This window comes from Embiotoca jacksoni, unplaced genomic scaffold (assembly GCF_022577435.1).
Source record: "Embiotoca jacksoni isolate LCO1_2020_lvr unplaced genomic scaffold, fEmbJac1.0.p SCAF_18, whole genome shotgun sequence".
In the NCBI taxonomy this organism is placed as follows: Eukaryota; Metazoa; Chordata; class Actinopteri; family Embiotocidae; genus Embiotoca; species Embiotoca jacksoni.
In genome coordinates, this window is record NW_027185318.1 from 8,224,865 (window position 1) to 8,248,345 (window position 23,481).

At 44.2% G+C, this 23,481-nt stretch overlaps 1 protein-coding gene across 1 annotated transcript; it reads right to left on the reverse strand.

The window, feature by feature from the left end:
• Nucleotides 1-1,790: 1,790 nt before the first annotated feature.
• ddhd1a (DDHD domain containing 1a) lies at nt 1,791-22,331 on the reverse strand. The gene is given in 15 exon segments (XM_069152508.1): nt 1,791-5,420; nt 5,547-5,744; nt 6,341-6,513; nt 6,624-6,688; nt 6,967-7,116; nt 7,265-7,340; nt 7,906-8,168; nt 8,254-8,360; nt 8,480-8,589; nt 10,994-11,141; nt 12,353-12,481; nt 15,655-15,756; nt 19,818-19,994; nt 21,503-21,686; nt 21,688-22,331. Coding segments are annotated over 15 exon segments (2,691 nt in total). The 5' UTR covers nt 22,309-22,331; the 3' UTR covers nt 1,791-5,232.
• Nucleotides 22,332-23,481: the final 1,150 nt, after the last annotated feature.

Genomic DNA, 23,481 nt, shown 5'->3' on the forward strand with positions numbered 1-23,481 from the left:
CAAAGATTCCCCTTTAGTAAAAAGATGTAAATATTCTCTAGTGTTTCTCCATTATTTTCTATCAGTGCAGACCATTTTACTTCGACCGAACGTCCCACTGGATGACTGTGAAGTGTACACGTTCGCCAAGGTATACAAGATATCTATTTGAATTCCTGACACTTCACATATATTCAAGGAACATTTTACTGTTATGTTGTAGCGGGTCCAAACCGAGGTATTTCTAACTCCTTCACACACTCTTTGGGGTTTTAAAAGTTAAGAAAGCCATCATATTTCACCATTTTATAGAACAGCAAATCGTACGCGGGAGTGTAACAAGCACATGCAGCTGCAGGCAAGTTGTAAAAAAAAATGGCAGTATTTACCTCTAATATACCAATATAATGGAATAGAAAGATAACATCCAGAGACCAAATGAATATTTCATTACTTTATCTGATTCTACCCACGAAACACATTTTCATTTCATCCTGGATGCAGAAACTATATTTAACCGCCACAATAGGACAGTCACTGTATCAGAAACTCATTCAATTACAGAAACTCAATGAGAGTTTACTTTGATTCAGACATCTCAAGCCAAGTTTCCCCAATATAGCTCTGTAACTATGCGGAAAAATATTAGCGTGCAGATCGGCATCAGGTGTTTTCTGTCGTATGAAAAAAAAATAGCACTTTGTGAATGCCCTCAGTCAAGTGATAACTTTTTTTTTTTTTTTGGGGGGGGGGGGGGGGGGAGGGGAATACATGAAGGCGTCCGTCTCCTTTCTTTCCAAAGCAAGCAGCACAATAGACACTCCGGCGCACGCTCTCTGCAGCGAAGAGCCATGAATCAAGTGCGTTTCTGGCCGAGTCTCCCGTTGAACTCGCTCGGCTCCGATCCTGCAGCTCAGGAATCTGGGCCTTCAGACTACGGTCGGCATCAAAGCAATTTATAACATCTCTCCCTGCAGCTCTGACCCCCCCCCCGTCAGCGTCTGGCAGCCGACCCGTTGCCTTTTATAGGCCGTGTTTTAATTGCGGCGTAAACATTTGAGTCAGTCAGATGCAGTGCAGGAGAGTCAGATAGGGAAAGCTTGGCTTGGCTGCTGCCGATGTGGATGAGGACGTAGGAGGCGAAGGAGAGGAAGAGGAAGCAGAGGAGGAGGAGGAGGTGGTAAGGACATTTGATCAGATTCTTTGACTCTCTTCCAGTTTGACATCATATTCTTACAAATCTACAAACGCAATTGATCCATCATGATTATATTTGGCACATTACAATCATTAAAATTTCTCAATTAGTAAAAAAAAAAAAAAAAAAAGGCCAAGACATGGAAACAGGATGAGAGACAGGACGGTGGACAGATGGTCATTAAATGAGTCTTTGTTGCAGTATTACCAATAGATGACTGACCTCTTCTGGCCAAACACAGAACAGCAGGGCCTAGTCCATTATGCATGAGTCACCTCCAATCTAACTGGTCCCATCTGTGAGGCTCGCCTTTGCAGATGTTGCTAAACAGCATTATAAACCCTAGGAGCTCATGTGGAAGCCACGACCGCTTATGGATTACAATGTGGCCTATTCATAAACTATAAGTCAGCTTTGTTTTTCACTTCAGGGGGGCGCCTCGGAAAGAATCCGATGCGAGTTTCAGATGAACAAGCAGCCCTATTGTCCTCCAAAATCTAAACTGGAAGTGAGCAGTGAGACCATCTTCCTCTGCTGATTACAACCTCCTCCCTCGACAACAGAGGCTCCAGATTCAACAGTCCTGTGTGCAACATCACAGACATAGAAATAATGATTGTATCCAAAAAGAAATGCTTTAATAAAAGGAAAATAAATACAGTGCTTTGGATGGCAGTTAAAATCCAGTATAGGCCATTACAGGCATGGGTTATTGCACAGCTCTAAAGGACAGACATAAAACACGTTTCCAGACATCCATTCAAAGTTAGGGCAACAGTGTGAAACGAATTTCATTCAACACGCCCTAATTTAAAGGTTTAATCTTTCTCACCCCACGTCTGACTACATACGGCTGCAGGCCATGTTCTTTATTAACTTGTGGACATTTTGAAGAGCGGCAACACATCTGTGCTGAATTTTACTCATTGATGGCTTCAGTCTGGCGTCAACAAGTGTGTCGAATCTACAAAACACTTAACAGCGGACATTTCCCTGATGCTTGTGGTGCCTTTAACAAGAAAAATATATACTTGTCGTTCAAAATGCTGTACATTAAATGCTCGTATAGTCAAAATTACAATGCCTCGTCACAAAATTCTGTTGAATGCTCTCCAGTTAACCCGATAGTTTTAAGTTGTTGTTTTTTTCCAGCAAGCAGAGTGAACACATTTGAAAATCTGTGCTTGAATCCTAAATTGAAAGAATTGGAAAATGTGCAAATTTCAAATATTTTTGGAAACACAGCCAAATCCCAAACACTGGCAGGAACATTGTTGTTATTGTCCCAATGTTGCGTCCACGCCTACAGTACAGTATTCTCCGTGTCTGAACCCCCACAGTGCGATTTAAAGAGGCGGAGGCAACAATGGAACGGTATGTTGCGTTACACATTTAGGTCTCTAATAACGGCATGCTTACTGTCCAGGTGACGTGTTGTAATTGCTTTCTGCATCTATAGGCACGCTCAGCAAAATATGAATTAATAAAATCCCCACCGGGCTCTTTTTTTTTTTTCCCGCGCAGTTTGTAGCCGATGAATGCGCAGATCAACAAGACGGATCAAACATAGCAACACGTCACTCTCCCTTGTTTGTCCCGACTGCTTTTGCGTTACCTATCGGGTCATCTCACCAAGGCAGCCAGGGTTTTAGTCAGTGGGCCTTTTGCACATGTAACAGACATTAAACACCAATAAATTGATTCCAGTTAGTGTCGGACCAGTAAGCAGAAGCCCTTGTGTGGTACAATAAAGCTGCAGCTTGCACCATAACAAATTAAAATAAGCTCTTCGATAACTATGATATTCCAACAAGCAGGACACAAATCAAAATTTGACACCGACGGTAATCACGGGTAACACCGTGAACATTAATACGAGGACAGTTCCATTTCTTCATCCATGTGTTTAAAAGGTTTTGCATTAGAAATTCCAGAAACGATCACGAGTGGTTTTCTAGTCATAACAAAGTTTCTTGGATGCGTGTTGGCACTCTGCAAATGTTTTCTTGTTCCAACATCCATTTACTATTAATCTAACACCATGCAAAGTGAGTAGGTATTCTAATTTCTGCAGGATTATTACCCCGACCGGCAACTAATATAAGCTCCGGCAGTAGTTTGTTTGTTTACACAGCTAAGGCAAAAAAAAAAAAAAAATCAAATCATTTTGCTGTTTCCACTTATTTTTCGTTTTTTTTTTTTTTTTTCTTTCTGGAATAAATTTGTAAATAGTGTGCGTTAGGGAATTCACACAGTCGAATGACTGCCACATGCAGGTTTTTAGGATTAAAGAAACCCTTCTTTCACCCCCAAACCAAAAAAGACGAGCTGACATATCCTTTGCTCAAAATGGGAAAGTTGTCAATCGGTCACAAAAAAAAGGCAAACAAGATACAATTAGTGTGCAATGCATTACAAAAGCCTAAAAATAAAAAATAAAAATATTACCCCGGGCCAATTACATTTTCACTGACAAGGTGTTAGCGTTACTAAACTCTAGCAGCTAACAAGCTAGACATACACACGTTATTTGGCCACAAGTTTGAATCCCATTTCCCATCCTCATGAGATCTAGGTTATTTTTTTTTTTAAATCCATGATAGCCTGAAAATAGATTGGAAAAATATTTCTTTCTTTCTTTCTTTTTTTTTTTTTTTTTTTAACCAAAAATACATCTAAATACCACCGATTTCATTTGGATATCAATATAAAGATACGAGGACAAAAAGTTCTCTCCATAACTTAACCTTAATACAGAAGCATGAATTTAGGTTTTAGGAATGTCACTCTCGTCTTGTAAATGACATCAATATTTTTTTTTTAAATCATGATTTGCACTTATAAACTGTAAGAAAATAACTATACATGTCCGCTGCTTGTTTGAGAGCGACGATTTGCCTCGTGTGGTTGTCCACCTCCGCATGTCACAGGAAATCGAATGCTGTTTTAATAGGAGACATTTTGTCCCTCGTATGAAAACAAAAACTGTACAGTTTTGTTTCAGAAACCAAAACATAAAAGAAGCTGACTCTGTAGTTTATAAAAAAAAAACAAAAAAAAACTGGTGCTTTGCTTAAGCTAATTTGCTGCTCATCTGTTTCAGGAGTCAAACGATCTTAAATAGAGAAGAAAAACACAGGAACAAAAACAAATTAAAAAAATAGCACTTTCGTTATGTCTTTCTTAGTATTGCCAAAACATTATTAAAGGGATAATGCCCTGGTTTTCCTTTTCTTTGTGTGTGTGTGTGTGTCAAAAAACTAAATAAATATTCAGCATGAGTAGCATCGTTTGGCTGATTTCGAAAGGCATTGCATTTGCTTGTTAGCATTCAGTTTTGACATGTAGCTAGACGTTTAAAGAAAAACCTACTTTTTTTTTTGACAGTTATATTTCTCGCTCTTTTGTGCCAAAGAAAAAAAAAAACACAGATCAGACAAAGAGCACGAAGCCTCGGCGACCGAGGGTCAGGCAAATGTGTCACAAGGCTCCAGCCCGAGTCTGCCGGGAAAGCGGCTGGGTTTGAGCGAACGGGGAAACTTATGGACACTTTATCAACAGGCTTAACGTTAAGGTCGGGGATGAAGTCAGAGCTCTCTTCCCAACAGGTGCGACAAACTCCTACGCATCAGACTCATGACACCGTTTATTCCACGTGTATATGTACCTTCGGGTCGTACTGGCAAACGGTGCACCGCCTTAGGGGTTTTCCTGGTCCAACGCTGTCACCCTTAGGGTGCGCAATTGTGCACGAAAAACACCAAAAAAAAAAAAAGAGACAAAAAAAAAAAAGCACATTTTAAAACGAGGTTTTGAGTCAGTTTCTTAATAATGATTCCCACGTGTTAAAAGAGCTAGGTCACAACGAGATGGAGGAAGGTTCTTCTTAGTGTATTTTAGAAGTTTATGAGCAAAAAAAAAAAGAAAAAAAAAAAGAAGAACAAAGTCACTTTTTGAGCATGGTTGAGGAGAAGAGAAATGCCTCCAGTGTTACAAGTAATCGTTCAAGAGTGTGTGTGCGTGTGTGTGTGTGTGTGTGTAACAAATGTGCCGCCTCAGTCTGGCTCCTGGATATCTTCTGCTGCGTCGGAGGGTGTCGTCTTCTGCTTGTATATGAAGGTCAACAAGAAGAGAGCTATGTCATGTGAGCACCAGTATCCGGTGTGCGAGGTCACCGCCGACCAATAGCGGCTCTCCACCAGACCCTCTCGTAGCTCAAAGTCCACGCGCTGCTCCAGCTCCACTGCAGAACAGAGACGGAGTAGCGCGGCCATGAATTGAGAATCAACACCCTTTCAGAACCTGCTTTAAAAAAGTTAAAATGTGACTTTTGTGATCGTTTTCGTACCGAACAGGTCAGTAAACTTACGCGACGTGTCAGCGGTGGGTGAGGTGGGCCGAATCAAGCTGGAGAGGCCGTATGCTGACTGGCTTTCCGTGCGCTTCTGCTCCTCTTCCTCGGCGTTTGCTCCGCCCTCAAGTCCGAGGGACACCGAGGGCTGGCTGTTGGAGCGCGAGAACCGCGAGAAGAGGATGCCTCCAATGCCCTTCCCTATGCTCGCCGCTCCTATCGCGAGGGAGGTAAATTAGTTGGAATATGGTTAAAAACAAGAGAGAAAAAAACCCCGCAAAAGAATAATGTATTTATTGTATTTTCTACACAACAGGATAATACAAATGTAGTCAACAATAGGAACCTATTCCCCTTATTGCCACATGATGGCACTGTTGACACAATGCTGAGATCAAAAGGAGCAGCTACAGTTCCCTCATTTCAAACACTGACCTCACAGAAGAAAATGGAAATGACTTGTACGGATTCTCACCAAGGAGAAATTAAATTTGTTCAATTCTCTCTCTGAGCTTTCATTTGTTGTCCCTAGTTGTAGTAACAGTCAATACCTAAAGATTATGTTCCAATTATTTAAAAGGAAATGTAGAAGAATAAAAGTTTCTAAAGTGTGATTTAAATGAGAACATCTACCACCTTTTTTGACACCCCAGGTATTTTTCATCCCAGATTCAGGTACTGTATGCTTCCTCATAAATTACCATTAAAATCTTTCCCAGATTGTGACGCCACAACTCTTCTGGTCATGGAAATACAAGAGCTTGGTTTGTTTTAGAAGTGAGAAAAAAAAAAAAAAGATGGTTGTGCCGTACCCAGTATGCTGGCCTTGCCCAGACTGGTAATGGACTCCCCGTAATGCCTGCGTTGGAGGACAGGAGACGTACTCGGGCTGGGGATGCTCTCAGTGTCAGATGTCGGCTCTTTGACCGGGTTGAGGAAGATGGGCCGGATCTCATCGTAGGGAGCAGGGTTAGTGGCGCTACACCTGAGGAACAGAACAAACCCCAGATATTTATATCTTACATACTCTGGAAACATTATGAATGTTATGAATATAAGGGATAACATCAGGCGTTTCGAGGTTGAAGTTCCTACCAGTGTATTTGAACAGGTGCGACGTTGCTGTAATGTTTGAGGATGAGGGGCTCCAGTCTGTAGGCCTAAAGAGAGCAGTAAAAGTTCAGTTAATATAAAGAACATTGTTAATTTAGCAGAGCACAGAGGAGAATGGTAAGTCTATTCAATTCAATTTTATTGTCAATTTTAAGTCTAGTATAAACAGGAAACTTTTCCAAATAAAGCACATGGTCAATGAGTGTAAGCTGAGACACAAATATTCTTTTGAAAAGACGAAAAGAAAAGACAATCTGACTTCCTGTCAAAACACTGAGTGAGAGAGAGCATTTGTCAAGAGCTGGGGCAATCAAGGGAGACTGACCACAGGGTCTGTGGGATGGAAGACATTGAAGAGCCTGCTGCAGATGGAGGTGGGCAAGATGTGGTTCTGGTGGCAGCTGGTACCAGGGCGGATCCCTCTGAGGGCCAAGAACACAGCCAGAGGAGAACCCACGCAGAAGAAGTTCTCTACCTGAGAGGCAACAGGTGCAAAGATGACACAAACGTCCCAAAAGGAGTCTTTGGTATTAACATTGTAAAAAAATGCTGACACCATTACTTATAATTTTACAGGAATGTCAAATTGTTATGGCGCATGTTAACATATGTGAGAATATTACCTTAAATTTGAGAGCCGGGGGTGCTGAAGGTTTAGAGGCTTCCAGTGTGACAAGTTGATTTTCCAGCTCCCGTAACCTGTAGAAAAAAAAACAGTCGCCTGAACTATATACTATAAAAATAAATGTAAATCCAAACATCTGACCTGAAAATCATCTGCAATACAATCATCAATAATATCCCATATTCATTAGCTAATGTTAAGTAGATACATAACCATTAAGAACAGAAACCTTTTCTCCTCAAGTCAGTCGTCAAACAACCCCTGCATCAGTCCGATCAATAACCCTTATTCCAGTAATTTCTTGTCTCACTAAGGTAATGGCACACACGCACTAAATGATACTGCACAATGGGTGGTGCATGTACTAAAGGGCTCTTCCCCTCCATTTGATCTTGAAGCTTTAGAATCACTCAGCAGCGCACACAAAACAAACAGAAAATCAAACTTGCCATTTACAGAAGAGAGTGGCAAATTTAGGGAATGAAAAATAATGAAGTCCAATATAAACATCCAGCTATTTATTGTTTGGCAATCTGCTGCTGAGTAAAGTTACGTCTCAAGCCTCCCTGAGATCTTCTAGGCTTTCTACCCAAATCCGTGAGGATCTATACAAACCGCCTTTGAGAGTCACTGATCTACCTGTTTCTTGTGTGCTTCAGCTGCTCCAAAATGTGCCTCTCCTCGAAAGACATCCAGCGCAAGTCCAGTTCCTCCTCCACGGCGCGATGCTCCTGCAGACAGAAGCGCACGGGATCCCAACCTGTCATGATGTCATAGGTGATGACACAGCCGAGGGAGTGCGACACCATGGACACTTTGCCGCCCCTTTCCTCAAAATCGGGGTTCCGGGAGCAGAAAAGCGAGTAGAGTCTGTTCAGCTCCTGTGTTAGGCCCTTAGTAATCTGGAGAGAAGGAGCAGGGAGGTTTTAAAGAGACGTCTAGGCTATCAGAGATGTCTAATAGTTTCCGAAAGTGTGTGACTCTCACTTCGTCGCGGTAAAGGGGGCTGTTGTAGTACATGATGTCCATGGCACTGCTGTTGAGAAGGTCTCTCAGTCCTCTCACTTTGTCTGGCGTGATTGAGTCTACCGTATCTACGGAAACACAAAGATATCGGCTCTTATTGTTACGAGACTGCAAATTCTGCAATGGTTGGCAGCTGCTTCATAAAGCAAACAAAAGAACCCCTATGCACACTGTCAAAGACGCACACCTCCATCCAGTGCGAGTTTCGAGCGCCACTCGACAGGCAGGAACTCCACATGTTCTTCATTGTGCTCTGAAAAGTGCTTCTCCTCCATCTTCCTCACACCCTCCCGCAGCCTAAATGGACACACACACAATAAAGCAGGTAAAGACTATGACGAAAACATTGCGCACACCCAATTTCATTTCTTAAGTGTATATTTGGTTTGACGTACACACAATGGCATGCTTATATTGTTTGGGTCCCAGGGTTTTTTTTAATGACAGGTTCTGGGTGGATGAGTAACATCCTGTGTGTACATTCAGCCTCCCTACAGACTGACGAGGGAGTCTGTGTTTGCACTCTTTCTCAGACTCGAATGACTGCTGGTAAAAGAAGAGTGACGCCCACTTTACTGCCCACTGATGCAGCAGCTTCTCTCGTGAGCCGATGTGGGGCAGCATTGGCTTACAGGACACGCTAAATACACAACGAGAAGGAGGGCGAGGTAGCTGTTAACATGTAATGGAGGCTGAGAGAGGCTTTTAGGTGACTGGGCTGTGAATGGGGAACCTAATGCAGGTTTTGACAGGACTATCTAGTGTGTCTGCAGGGAACTTAAACACTCAGAGGTTTGAGTGCTGCATTACAGAGATTTCTGTGCTGCACCCACAAGGCCTCCTTTGCTTTTAGGTTTAGCTAAACACATTTAGCCTGAAGATTTTAAACTTTGGAACTGTCAAAAGGTAGAAATCTGAAATTAATTTAGGTAAAAAAAAAACAACAACAAGGAACTGGCTAGACATGTCGGACTGATCTTCACTCTCCGCTGAGGAAAGTGTGCTGTAATCCACAAGGAGATAGAAGGAAGGCTTATAGTGCTTGACTTGGTCTACTTTACCTGCTTAGTCGGCCTAAGCCAGAGCCGTGGTCCAAAGCCAACTTTGTGACACACATGGCTCTGGACCATACACTCTGTACTACTGCCTGCAGCAGAACTAAGCAGGGCCGAGCTGAACACAGCGGTAGGGCACCACAATCTTACACATAAAAGACAAGAACATAAAAAGGGGCGGCTTAAGCAGCAACTGATCTATATCCAATTCACAGCAGAGCTCCAGTGAGACTTAATCTCCTCGAAAAAAAAAGGGATGCCGTGATGACGTGCTTTATCAGATTTCTAGGGAAGTGAGTACTGTGCTCCGCCGTTGTAACTTCCTCCCTACTAGAGGCCTGAGAACACAAATACTGACTCATCAAAACATCAAATCCATAAAAGGCCTGTTAAAGAGAAAGCTAGCAGCATCAGGCGACATTTATAGTTTTATATGACAAAATTGTGGATTATTATTCTCTGCATTTGAGCCACCACCCAAATAAAATCGAAATAAATGGAATTTTATTTGTGTTGTTCAAAGCATCAAGAGTTACATTCGCCCCAGCTAACAGCACGGGTATGAAATTTGGATTGATGCAGTTGATGGAGCGAGTCACAGAGAGAGAGTGGCCCGAGTTGATTAAGTATGTACTTCATGTCAAGACAGAAATGTGTCACTAAAATCGGATGTTGAATAATTTCCGCTTGAACTGCTCAACTTGAATGGTTGCCTCGAAAAATGAATTTGAATCACATGTAAATTTGCACAGCGTTTGTCAATTTAGTTTAAAGTGACACATTTCTGCCCACACTCGTCCTGCTGCAGCGGACTTCACTGCGTTAGCGTGCACAGTGTTCCAGTTCTGTATTTGCTGCTTGTTGCAGTGCATGTTCCCTTGTGGTTTTATCAGCACATAAAGCCTTCCTGAGCATCGTAATAGGAGGAGAGGTGAAGAAAGGAAAAGCTTGCAGGTTGAAGTGTTAACCGCGAGTGGCTTCGGATTAACAAAGATGGAGAAAGAGAGTGACATTTCTGATTTAGTTATTTCACTAATATGACACTTGAACTCTTTCTGTAAATGCGCTTATGTAATTGCGAATATTTGTCAAGCAAAAATGTTACCTGGAATTACAACAATCTGCCGGACAGGTTTATATCTGAAACCTTTCATCATGAAAAAACACAACACGGGGTAAAGGCTTAGTCACGGAGGCCAGGGGAATTAACCCCAAGAAAAAAACTATGGGACGATTTATAACCCTTTGAAGTAGCAAAATTGTACTCTGCTTTGTGCCAGCGACACAGAGACAAGGGGAAAATAAGGAAGTGAGCTGTGTTCATAAAAGCTGCAGACAAATACATAACAGAATGAGAAGACAGACTGTTTCTGGGCAACCAGAAAATAAAAGAACAGGAAAAAAAACAAAAACTTTGTGGCATTTCAAACGTCACATTACATCCCAGAAAGATTTGTTTTCACTATGTGCTTGTGGACAGGATTTGGATTTAATGCACGAATAAAATAGGTAAAAGATCTCCTTTTTAAATGTGTTCTAGCCTGATGACAGACTAATGGAATACAAATGAAAATGCTGTTATGATAGAAGAACATGCACAAAGGAAAGTCTGAAATCAAATCATCTCATGAAAGACTGCAACTCACATTCCAGTGTTTTTAATAATGCGGCCCTGATCCATCTTCTGTCCGATCCCATGAACCACAAAGACAATGTGAGTAGTCCGAGGAGGTCTGTCCTCCGGTGAGGCCTCCTCGACATAACCCCGATGGAGCCGGGTGCCACTGCTCGAGGCTGAAAGAGGAGTGAGGACAGGGTTAGATCTTTAGTTTAGAATAAGCGAGCTGTTCGCTTGTGAAAAGCCAATTATTGAAATTTCAGTATTTTCTGCACCACATTCCCGAAAAACACACTTCCACTGTGTTCACTAACAGGCTATAAATAGCTGAGTGATTGTGTTGAACGTAACGCGCTGTGCTGGGTCCAAAGAGGCCAGTAGGGAGACAGGGCGTCCTGCTGTGACTGGCCCGAGACGATGCACACTTATAACGTGCCTACAGGGCTGAGTGCGTGCGTCTTTATTTAGAATCTATAATCTAGTACAGGTGATAGGAGCCAACTGGGGCTTTTCCGTTATCGGCGTTGCACTTCACAGATATCCCTTCATTGAGCTATTCGTTTGTCTCAGAGATTGAGATAACCAGTAACAGCTCCTCCTCTTTAATGTACCGTAGAGTTTGGAGACGGTGCATCAGATTAGAGTCACCCATACAGGTCAAACATCAGACCTGGGGTCAAACTGAAGTTAACTTGAGCCTGGGACATTTGGCCAAACTGAGCCCCTGAAAATGGCACACGGGCGCTGCGTGATTTTCTGGGCTAATCCAGTTGAGAGACTGAACTGTACGCAGCCACGTTTAAATAAGAGTTAGTTAATGGTTGTTAATACGAGCAAATGATTGCACACTGCAAATACAGCAACAGGTACATCATCTGTGCATTAGATAGGCAGTGAAGAAGGCACGAGACGTGGACCGTCTGAAACCGGAAAACAATAAGGTTTTTTCAGGAAATGTTTGGCTTCACACAATTTAGGGCACCCCATTTCACTGCCATTGATGCAACAGGTGTTTAGACATTTCCCTCCAAAAGCATTTATCTCAGGGTGGTGCTGGGAAAGTTTGGGGACTATTAAATGTCATTAAAACACTGTTGGAAAAGTCTAACAGTTGTTATGATTTTCCCGTCTGGACCAAAGCATTGTCCCATTAATGCAATATAATAATCACACAATTGCTGGTTTATCACTTCACATATTTGTAGTGTAGTAGTAGTTATAGATCAAAATATATCTAACAGCAAATCATGTAATCGGTATACTGCTCTAACTGTCGGTTTCAAACTACGTCAGTGGTGACAAAACTACAAACACACAAGTACTGTGTGATTAAGAAACTGTTTGTCCCTCTTATCAGGAGGGAAGATGACCGTGAGTGATTACAGACCTTTGGAGAAGCCCAGTTTCTGAGTGACGGTGCGTGCAATTTTGGAGGTAGTGGCATCGCTGTAGAGGTAGACCTCGTCCACGCTGTGCCAGTCCACATGTGTCCGACTCAGCTTCAGACTGTGGATGGCTGCAGGAAGGCAGTGAGAGAGGGGTGAGCGAATGAATGGACAGAGGAAAGAGACGGGGCCGTTGGCAGACGGGTGCACGGAATTTAGTCAAAGAGGAGGGGAGATCGGGGAACGGGAAGAAGGAGAAAGGTTCACCGACACAAAGGGTTGAGATTGCAAATTTCATAGACAGAGTAATGATTGAAGACACCAAGTTATAATAGCACCGAATGTAGTACAACACAGCAAAAGCCTAGAACCAATCTATTCAAACAGCTCAATCAAATGCAGCGTGGAGCATTGATCTGCAGAAAGAAAAAACACATCAAACTATCACACACCGGGATTGCATATTTCGGCTCTTGCTTGTCGTCCTGCTTATGTATTCATCGGATGGAGACATTTTGTGCTCTTTTGATATCTAAATTCATTACATGTTTCTCCAGCTTGTTGTCTCAAAGTGTAATGCAGCGACTTGGGCAAGCAAGAGCAGAGGTATGGCTAGAGAGGAGACGCCGTTTGCTACATAAACTAAGAGCAATAAATGAAACTGGTTGACTTGAGAGTGTTATTTGTGCCTCTGCTGCATGTCCTTAAAAAACACCCTGTTCAGTCGGGTTCATTTGGACGAGTTTGGTGCAGGACTTTGGAGCTCGTCCAGTGCGCAGTCACGGCTCTTTGTACTGCTTTGAACCAAACTGGGGATTAAAACCCTTAAGAACCGGGTAAAGTTCTGCACTAAGAACATTTTCCAGACAGTGTTTCATTTGGAACTCTTAATAATACAGCCCCACAACCAACGCAAGAGTAAAAGAAAGAGTGTTGTATTACCATGAAGCTGCTGAGAGCCTAAATTTACAGGATGACTTTTGTACATGCCGTCATACAGCGGTGGAAAAAATGACTGATAAATCTTGTGTCATGTGTCAGACATGTGCTTCCTCTCCCTGGTGTTTCTTCTTCTCATTCATCCTGATACATTTGGACATTTATCAGACATTCTTTGGCCAGATCAACGGGGTAAGAAATTTAGGTCTTTTTCTCGTCATGAATTAATGAAACAAGATATATTTCAACCGTGCCCATGTGTTTATGAGTCACATGGTGGAGGTCCTCTGTCGTTAGGCCGGCCAATTTCCTCATTAGACAAGCGTGACTGGTGGGTAATGAGAGGCCAAGCACTTATTGCACCCGGGCTGAAACCTTCTTACTCTGAGTTCAACCAGTGTGGAAATGAATGGCTGCCTCTGAAAGGTGAGGACGAGCAGAGTCTGGAAGGAGACGAGGTAAAAATCACAAGCGAAATTCAAATGTGGACAAAGGGATTGGACATTGTTTTTTCCCCCATGTCCTGATACACTTGTCAGGTAAGGTATTTGGTGGCACGGACAGTTTCGTCGGTCACACATTTCCACGTATCTTTGCAGATCCTCAAATGAAACCACTCAACAGCAAAGGAAACGTACTGTATGCTTTACTTCTACCACCACACGAAACGACACTAACCCACTCTGACAGCAGCAGAAAAAGGGAACAATCAGCTCTTCTGAGAAGAGGACCTTTCACCATCCAGCCCGGCTTCATCTCAAACAGTTGAAAGTGGTCTCCTCTCCTCTTACGCCTACTGCAAATAGGAGCGAAGACACATACAGATACAGCGTAGGGTGACGCCACTTCAGACTGTTGAGATTCATCTGCAGCTGGGTCCACTGTAAAACAGGAGTTATTTGTCCAGCTGGAACAGAAATGATATTGAACTTCCCCAGTTAGCTGGTTTTATTTATATCAAATAGAGTGAAAATGTGGCCAATGGGATGGAATGATACTTCGGGGTCGTCCGAGAACACTCCCTGTTTTACAATGAAAGCAGTGCATTGTGAAAGGGAGGGGAAATAGGAGGGGATCGAAATCAACTTGTCCAGACAAGCTGGCAGTCAACCGAGAGGGAGTTCCCTGATCTAAGTGCTCTAATACGGCTATGGAGAATTACTGAAGGACCCAGGACGAGGGAGAGCGCTAAGAAGGAAGGGACGTGAAGGACGCGACAAAGGATAGGAAGGGACTGTGTTAACTGCTGAAGTTCAAGAAATGACGTGAAAGAGAGTCTAGGAAAACCACAAGAAGCTCCTGGAAGAGGAGGAGGGAAAGTGATGAAAACGTAGGGCTTTTTCAAACTAATATCCAACAGATGGAATGACGAAGGCCTGAAACTGTGACATTTGTTTTTGAACGTACAGTTCTTCTTGGCTATGGCGGGACAAACATAACAGCTAGATTTCATTCATAAGATTTTCTGTGTCAGGACAAGACATATTTGTTCGTGTAATATTTGCTAAACAGAACCGTGGTGTGCTGCAATACTTTAAAATCAGGTAGTATAAAAACAGCTCTACATTCTGCGCTACTTTGCAGACGAGGCTTTGGGTCAATGATCACTTGGATTTTCTACAAGATGAGGACACAGACCCCCAGACTACTCTATTCAATGCACCCAGAAGTAAGACAGTGATGGACCTCAAAGAGGGCGACTCTACACAACATGTTAAGGGCTATAATAGTAAAGGGCCACAATGGCTCTTCTGTTTGGCTCTTCAGTTGTGCTAGGCTCTCAACAGAGCTTTGTTCATTGACCTTAGAGCGGGAACTGGTGATGGTGGTTCATTAAGGATACAATACAGTCAAACTACCAGAAGGAATGAGAGAGAAAGAGGGAGACAAGGCTGGGGAGGTGTAAAAAAAAAAAAAAAAGAAAAAAAAAAAAAGCAGTAAAGCAGAGTGGCTTTTTTGAGGACCTGCTTATTTACTCCAGGTCCGCTGGTTTAAGGGGTCTTGCCCTAGTTGAGTGAACCATGTTGTCTACTCACTATTCCATCATGGAGATGAGAGACAGATACACACAGTATTCCCCCAAAAAGCAGTAACAGCGGTAGTAACAAACTCTGGGTGACAGCACAAAAGGAAGAAATTCTAGCAACTAGGCCCAGTTAAGGCTGCAATGGAGAACCGAGAGAAAAACCATTTGAATACAACCATGTCTAACTGAGCCCAGGTCTAGCTCTAATTATTAAGCTTTCAAAAGTCTGAACCACAAAAAGGAAGGAAAATCTAGAGACCTAGGGTCTACAAGGAAGGGGGTACAAGCTAGAAGCTAAGACAACGAGTTAAAAAACAAAAACGTGTTATTTTACAGTACCTTGGCAGCGTTTGCGCTTGTGACATGTGGTTTTAGCACTCGTCTGATATCCGCTCCATTTGAACAGAAAGGGGAGGTAGAAAGGGGGCAGGTGGGAGAGAACTAACAACCAACAGAGAGTGAGTAATGGCCGTAACCCTGGTGTCAGTCACACAGACTGCCGCTGTCATCGCTCCTGAACAGGTCAATCTATCAAGCAGCGCTGCAGTCAGGTTACCGCTTCAACCAGGACAGACAGGGAGTCTGCTCTGGTTTAAAGGCAGGCACCCAGTGGCTGCAGGAAATAGAGCCGAAACAGAGCTCGGGTTTAAAAGTTAGGATGAGCCTAGAGCCCCAAATGCAGCGCTGTTTGACGTGCGATGCCTTCGATGACCGAGGCAGCGTCTTGTTTTACACTCATCACAGAAGTCGTTACCGTGTCTAAACATGCCGTGAAGTCAAATCACCATTTCTTTTTTGCGTTTGTGTAACACGCACGTCTGACAGCATTTAGCAGCACTCGTATTTCCATTTGGCTGAATGAATGCTTTACACTGTGAATTTTATAACCGCTTTATGGATGCGATGATGAAACCCCACTCATAAAATGGAAGAACCATACCGACTACAATCATACAAAATCATCGGTATAAGTATCCGAGAAATTATCTCTATTATTCATTTGACTTTGAGGAGATGATGTAATCTTTCTCTAGGGAGAAATGTCAGTGCTTTCTAACTTATCTAATACTTAAAGGGAAGAGTCTGCAACAGGCAAATATAGTTGTGTGCTCGGCTTTTCAAAACATAATAACAACTTAAACATACGTCAACTGAGAGACAGAAACAAAAGTTAGGTTATACATAATGTTTTGTTATTGTCTGCAAGTGTTCCCTGTATCAAAATGATTAGTAATGTTCATCTTTTGTATCTTAATCTAAATAATTAACCAAAAAGTTGAATCAAATTAGAACAAAACAGAAGCTCTGGAGACGTGAAATTACTGAATCAGTTTTCAAGGGAGATGTCTTGACTTGACATTTAAAAAAAAAAGGTCTCCGCAGAATTTGTTAGTCAAATCTTGTGAAACTCCACAAGTCTCGTATCCGACTACATCATTCAAGCCGTGATAACACAGACATCAGACTTGCAAATGTCAGCAGTGCTTCCCTCAGCAGAGGTGAAAGGCTGCGGAGGAGGAGAGAACTGCTGAGTGAACAGGAGGTTTGTTTTCTGTGAAAGCTATTAGCAATGTCCGTTTGGGCATTACAGCACTGATGGATCCATTCCGAAATAAGTGCTCTCTAATGGCCGGGAATATCCACTATACACAGAATCGGTACGTGGAGGTCATAATGAACTCGCAACCTGCATTTGTGTGGTATCTTATGATGTATAAGTATCCTGGGGGGGGGGGGGGGGTTGGATCAAACCGTGAGGTCCACCTGAAGGAAAACTGAGCCACTTCCGATAATTACAACTCTCCTGTGACAGTGAGAAGGAAATTCAGACAATCTGATAGTTATCAACTGTTCAAGACTGTTGCCACTTGATGACTTAAAACACATTTTGGTCATCAATCGTGCGATTTGTTCCCAGTCTCATGAACGTGCAGCATAAACAAATAAGCTCGTAGGCCTTGAATATCTAAAAATAAAACATACATTCAATGTTGACAGATGACACTGCGTCCAGCCTGCTGACTTCATTTTTCCCTGACGTCTTTCAGGTCTGACAGACTGGGACACACCCGACAGTTTCGCCGCTGGTTCACTCCTCTATACACGCAGATTGTACACGCTTAAAGTGAATGGACGGGATCCGCTTATTTTTTTTTTATGTCAAAAGCGCTGAAAGATTACAAATACCATTCCCACAGACGGGCTTAGATTATGTTAAGAAATAGTTTTTCTGATCAAAGTTGGCCAAAAGATGTAAAAACATGAAAAGAAAATGTATAAACTCCACTGATCCATGAATTATTTGTGAAGCCCTCGTAGAGATTTTGAGCTTCTGTATCTGAAATAAGAGTTGTTGCCGCCCTTCTGATGCCACAAGTTCGCTGGCTTTCTCCCGGCTCAAACGGCAACAGATATTCTTTTAAACACGGTTACAAGCAGCAACACTTAAACATTAATGAGGGAAGACGAATTTGGGACGATAAAGAGAATTCTAAAATATCGAAAAGTATACATTTCAAGCAGACTCTGAATCTCGGTTTAAGGGAACCGTAAGTGAAAAACAATTTAGCACTTCCAAGTCCACAAAACCCATCGAGTCGACGCGTATTTTTTATTTTACAAACATTGTGAAAGCTCCCGCTGTTCATTTGACAAGACCACAAAAAGTCACCAGTCTGTCTTTCGGTGAATGAACTGCATCGTGAATTAGTGACACTTTGAAATTTGGCCTGCGACGACGACCCACGAGGTGAACGAACAGGATCTATCACTCGGTTTGCTTTCATGCTCTGCTAAATATAGACGCGGCAAACAATCTGCCAACAAAGGCAGCAGGACCTTTCCGAGCAGGAACTGAATGTCTCCAATCCACGTATTGCATATGGACACGGGGGCAGCAGGCATGGAACCTCACCCCTACTTTTCTCACTGTGCCCCCAAGGTGGGTAGAAATATGCAGTGCTACCCCTCCGCGCAGTAACACAAATCGCCTACTGGACAAGTTGAGGTCATGTGATCTGCGTGCTGTGCAACGGAGGGGGGGCCTTCAGGTGTCACAAAGACCATTTGTGCACCCCTGCACTGCATTACAAACGCACCGGGCAGATAATCCGCCAATGACGCCTCCGTCCTCTGTGACTTCATACACCTGCATCCGTCCACACCTCCTGGTGTGGGCGCGCAGTTTACGAGTGACTTTACGACTCCGTCGGTTGGAAAAGGGCCGATGGCGGCCAGACGACGGCGCTCTGAGCGTACAGCGCGAATGGTGATTCGACGCGAGTGGCCCGCCCGAGTGCAATCACCGGACCTCCGCTCCGCCGATGGCTTTTATTTGTGGGCCTTAATTCATTCTGAGCGGAGTAGAGGGTTCGCGACCGTGTCAGCGCCCGCAACCTGTTCACGGTCTGACTCGGGCGTTCTGTTCCGAGTCACAGCGCGTCATTAAGCAGTTGTCCTTCAAACGCAGCCAATCAAGAGTCACAGGAACTAAGCGTCATTACATTTGAATTGCCATTCATCGTGTCGTCTAATATGTTATTAATATAGTATTTTCGTGTGAACGCTCCAGATTACCTTGATGGTGTTTTGCGTCGTGGTTTTACAATGAAGCCTCAACACTTTTTCACTCTCCTTAACGGCCGCCTCATCTTTTTCCCCTCTCTGCTTCACTCTGTTTATCTGCTACATTCACACACCCACGCATTCGTCACCACTGAAGGTCCTGTAGATCTGGCTGCCTTAAGGAGACTGCTGAATCAAAGAAGCCCTTTCTTTTTTTTTTGCCTTTCACAGCTAAGGTCTGCTACATTTCGCCCCGAGCCAGCCCTCAGAGGGGTGACGCGCCAGAACGTACGAGCTGCACCTGCTTCTACGCTGGAAGGATGACACAACAAAAACCTCTACACACACACACACACACACACACACACACACACACACACACACACACACACACACCTGCCTCACTCATTTCTCTTGACCGTGTCGATACTACAGCCGGCAGGACTGTCTCATAACTCATCATTTATGAGTCACAATGTCTTTCCTCTGGTTTTATTGTGAAGATGGCGACTTACTTTTTAATGGAGTTTATAACTAATAAAAGCCTATGGGAGCATTTCCTCACTTTACTGCCCTTACACGCTGCCATAAAGGTGTTTTTTTTTTTTTGTGTGTGCAAGATGCTGCCTGCCTGGCTGGCTGGAATAAAATTGCAGTCCGGTGAATCCAAAAAGGAACAACGTGTACTTGTGTTTTGGCTTTCGTTTCAAACCCCCCCCCCCCCCCCCCCCCAACTACATCCTGACCCCACAACAACATTCACTATTAAATTTAGTGATAATCGATCGTGTTTATTTCCCGAGAGCATAATTACAAGAATGGATGCTTCAGTGCTGTGTTGTTCAAAGAGCCGATACGGTTTGCAGCTCTCAACGTTTCGAACGTCAACTTGCACTAAACTCAAAACTCTTCTCCCCTTGCCCGTCCCCGGCGCTCACCGTCTTTGCTGTCAACGGTCCTGACGACCAAATCCGTCTCAAAGGTGTCCTGCATCTGTTGCCCGCGGAAATGGCTCAGGTGCTCCCGCTCAATGAGTTCGCTCTCCTCCTCCTCCAACGGCAGCCAGGTACCGTCAATAAACCACTGGCCTCTCATCACGGGAATGTGGTCTTGTTCTGTGAAGACAGTGACGGCACTGATTAAGTCGCAGATGTAAAACAATAACTTCATTGTACAGATAGACTTTTGTTTTTTTTTTTGGCTGGGGACAAAAGAAGACACAATATACCTTTTCCTTTCAAAATTGCTGTGTGTGAGTAAAGTAGAAATCAAAGCAAAAAAGTTACTCCAGTCACTTTCGGTGTTCTGGACCACGTATACTGATTTCCATTTAACTCAAAGAGTCTGAGAAATCCAGGAGGGCCGAGTCTCAGCGGAGCGAGGCCAGGTTTGATTACAGTCACGACTGACATCACCGACTGATTCTCTGGTGGTGTGATAGAAAAATCTTAAATTAGGCACGCTTTGCAGAAGACAGGGCCTTTTCTGCACGGAGTCATCGGGACAAAAAAGAAAACCCACATCAGCATATATATTTACAGACAGAGTGGCCCACCACAACGCTGATATCAAGACAGCTAGAGACTCAGTAGAAACTATTCACTTCTTTTTTCTTTTTTTTTAAGGTGGTTCATTCCTGGTTGAAGAAGATAAGCTGGCACACAATGTCACTATGATATGAACTCCGACCTGTTCACCTTGTTTGCGAAATACGTCAACAGAAAGAGAACAATGTGCCAAATCCTTTTTCAAAAACCTTGTGGTTTAGTTGAGTAATTGTCCACATATTTGGACGTTTTGCTTCTTGGGTTACAGCCTATCAACAATCCTTCCACAGCTTCTGTTACATTCAACAGAACTCTTGCTCCTTTCTCAGATATGCTTTTGATGACTCCTCTCAAGTCTCCTTTTTGCGTCAGTATCTCAAAAGTAGCACATCAAGGTTTTTAGGTGATAACGTGGCATGTGTGTTGGCTTTGGCGTAGACCAAGCTGAAACAGTGCAGTTCACTGTGCAGCGGAGGTCTGAATTGACTACAAAGGACTTAAAAGTACATCCACAGCTTGAACATTCAGGAAAGTAACAGCTTCTCTAGATGTCACTTAACATTAACCTTCAAAAGAACCGGCAACCCCTGAACCTTTGATCGCGGTCGGGTTTTCCGAGGCTCTCCAGCGACCGCCTTCGTTTGTTCTCCGCCTTTTCCTGGAAATGTCCATGAATTAGTTAGTGCAGATCAGCTGAGCCCAATAGACTGATAATGCACCCTGGCTGTTTAATTAGTTGGTCATTAAAAAAACAAACAACAACAACAACTGCAAAACAATGCAGGACTCGGCAGTTAACTGAACCGGTTTGACCTTCAAACTTTTATAGGAGAATTGATGGCTGTGGTTTGTAGTCGAGTCTTTGATTGTGAGTGGACCTGGGCCATTAATCTGGATGCCGTCAGCCATTATAGTGCAGAATATAAAGTCTATAAAGTAACACGTGAACACAACGGGAATTTCTCAATGATGCTTCTGGGACTTGCAAACATGGGAGCTGCATAATGTGTGTGACTGATATGCAGAGCAGAAATATGGTTTTACAGACTGTGTTTGTGATTAAAAAAAAAACTTACGCTTCCAGTAGACGGGATAGCATTCCCTCTCTTTGACGTCCACCTCGTAGAGCCCTCCCCTGACACACACGGGGTCGACGTTGATTTCAATGCCGAGAATGTCCTTTTCGTCAGAGGACACGGTGGATGTGTCCAGGGACCCCCGGCCTCCGTGCACGCTGCTGGTCCTCGTCTCTACTGGCACCCGCGCCGTTCAGTCCTTTACTACCGCCGCCGCCGCCCCCCTCGCCCTCCTCGCCCCGCTCCTCCTCCTCCTGTCCCCCGCCGCCGCCGACCCGGGAGCCCGTAGCAGCGGGGTTCAGCTCGCAGTACTTCCGAAACGCGAGCTCGATGTTCAGCGAGTCGTGGCCGAGAAATGGCTTCCAAGTTTTCTTATCCTCCTTGTAAAACCACCGCACCTCCTCCGGACCGAGCTCCGTGACCACCTCGCTGAACCGGTGCCTGGAGCTGTTGGACCGGGACCTCTTCCTCCTGTCGAACAGCGGACCGGCGCCGCCGCTGCCGTCGTTGTCGCTGTACTCCAGAGAGCCGCCGTCGAGGTAGCAGCCCCCGGGGGAGCTCAGGTCCAGCAGCAGCGCGTCCTGGGCGCTGCGGTGTTTGGCGTGGAGGAGCGGCAGGTGTCCGTCCGACAGCCCCGGCTGGACCGAGGACACCCCCGCCCGCATCGAGTCGTCCGCGAGGCTCAGCTCGTGACAGCACGAAAACACATCGCTCCCCAGATCCCACCGGTTGTTGTTGTCGGTCGCGTCGACACCGAGAGACGAACCCTCCGCGGCTTTGCTCGCGATGTTGTTGAAACCGCTCATAACTATCGGAGCCAGGCAGCCAGCCAGCCCTCTCTCCCCCCCCTCTCTCCCCCCCTCTCTCCCCTCCGCCCCGCCTCACTAGTACCTCCTCGTGCGCGTTAACTTCACCCCGACGACGCCATCCCCGACTTCAGCTATCGTCGCGGTTCGCATTAGACAGCGTTACATTCAAAATGTCCAAATTAAAAGACCCGCGGACGAGATCCGGCTGCATGTCCGCGAAGCAGCGCCGCCGCCGCGGCTTTGTCGACGACACTTATATAGCTCGCTGGCTAGCTTTTGCTAAGGTAACGAAGCCGGTTGGAACTCGCGTTGGAGGAAGTCTGCGAGAAAAAAAAAACCAAAAAAAAATACAAATTCACCCGTTTTCTTCTCCTTTAAACAACACAAACCGACAGCGAACCACTTCCCCGTCATCGAGTCGCTTCGGTCCGGCGTAACGCTGCAAAGTCGCCGGACTTTTCGGAGGGCTACCTGCGTCTCTGTGGAATTTCAGACTCGTTCGTTGTCCAAACAAAACCTCGCATAGAGACGGTACTGTAGTACGCGTGTGGACGCCTTTTGACAGCTGACGCACACGGGTCACGGGATCCACTCGTGAACGCGCACGTCGATAAAATGCGCGACCATGACAACTCCGTTCTTTTTTTCTTTTTTTTTCTTTTTTTTAAAATGCGTTGTTCTGAACGTGACTCTAGAGGGAGACAAAAACCTACTAATCGTCATCGGCCTCGCTTTCGTCGCTGACGACGTGCGGTGACTTGACTTGCCCACTAGAGGGCAGCAAAGCTCTATCTATATATATTTTTTTATAAATAAAATAAATGAACACCGAAGTACCGGCTGGTCTGCTTCCCTTGTTCAGGAGGGATTAGAGTAGGTTTACTTTCTAAAAAAAAAACCCCCACATTTCTAGTCAATAATAGGAAGAGTTCAACACCACATCAGTGAAAACTTTGTTACGGCTATAAGATTTAAAATAAGCGGTGTTGGACAAAGTATTCAGAGCCTTAAAAGTACCAAAACAGCAATGTAAAAGTACTTCATTACAAGTAAAATTGCTGCACTGAAACCTTATAAAGTACACATATTTAGGTATTAGCAGCAGGCTGTAGATAAACCGGACTCGTATATTATATGCGCATCATTGGATGCGTGTTACTGTTGGAGCGG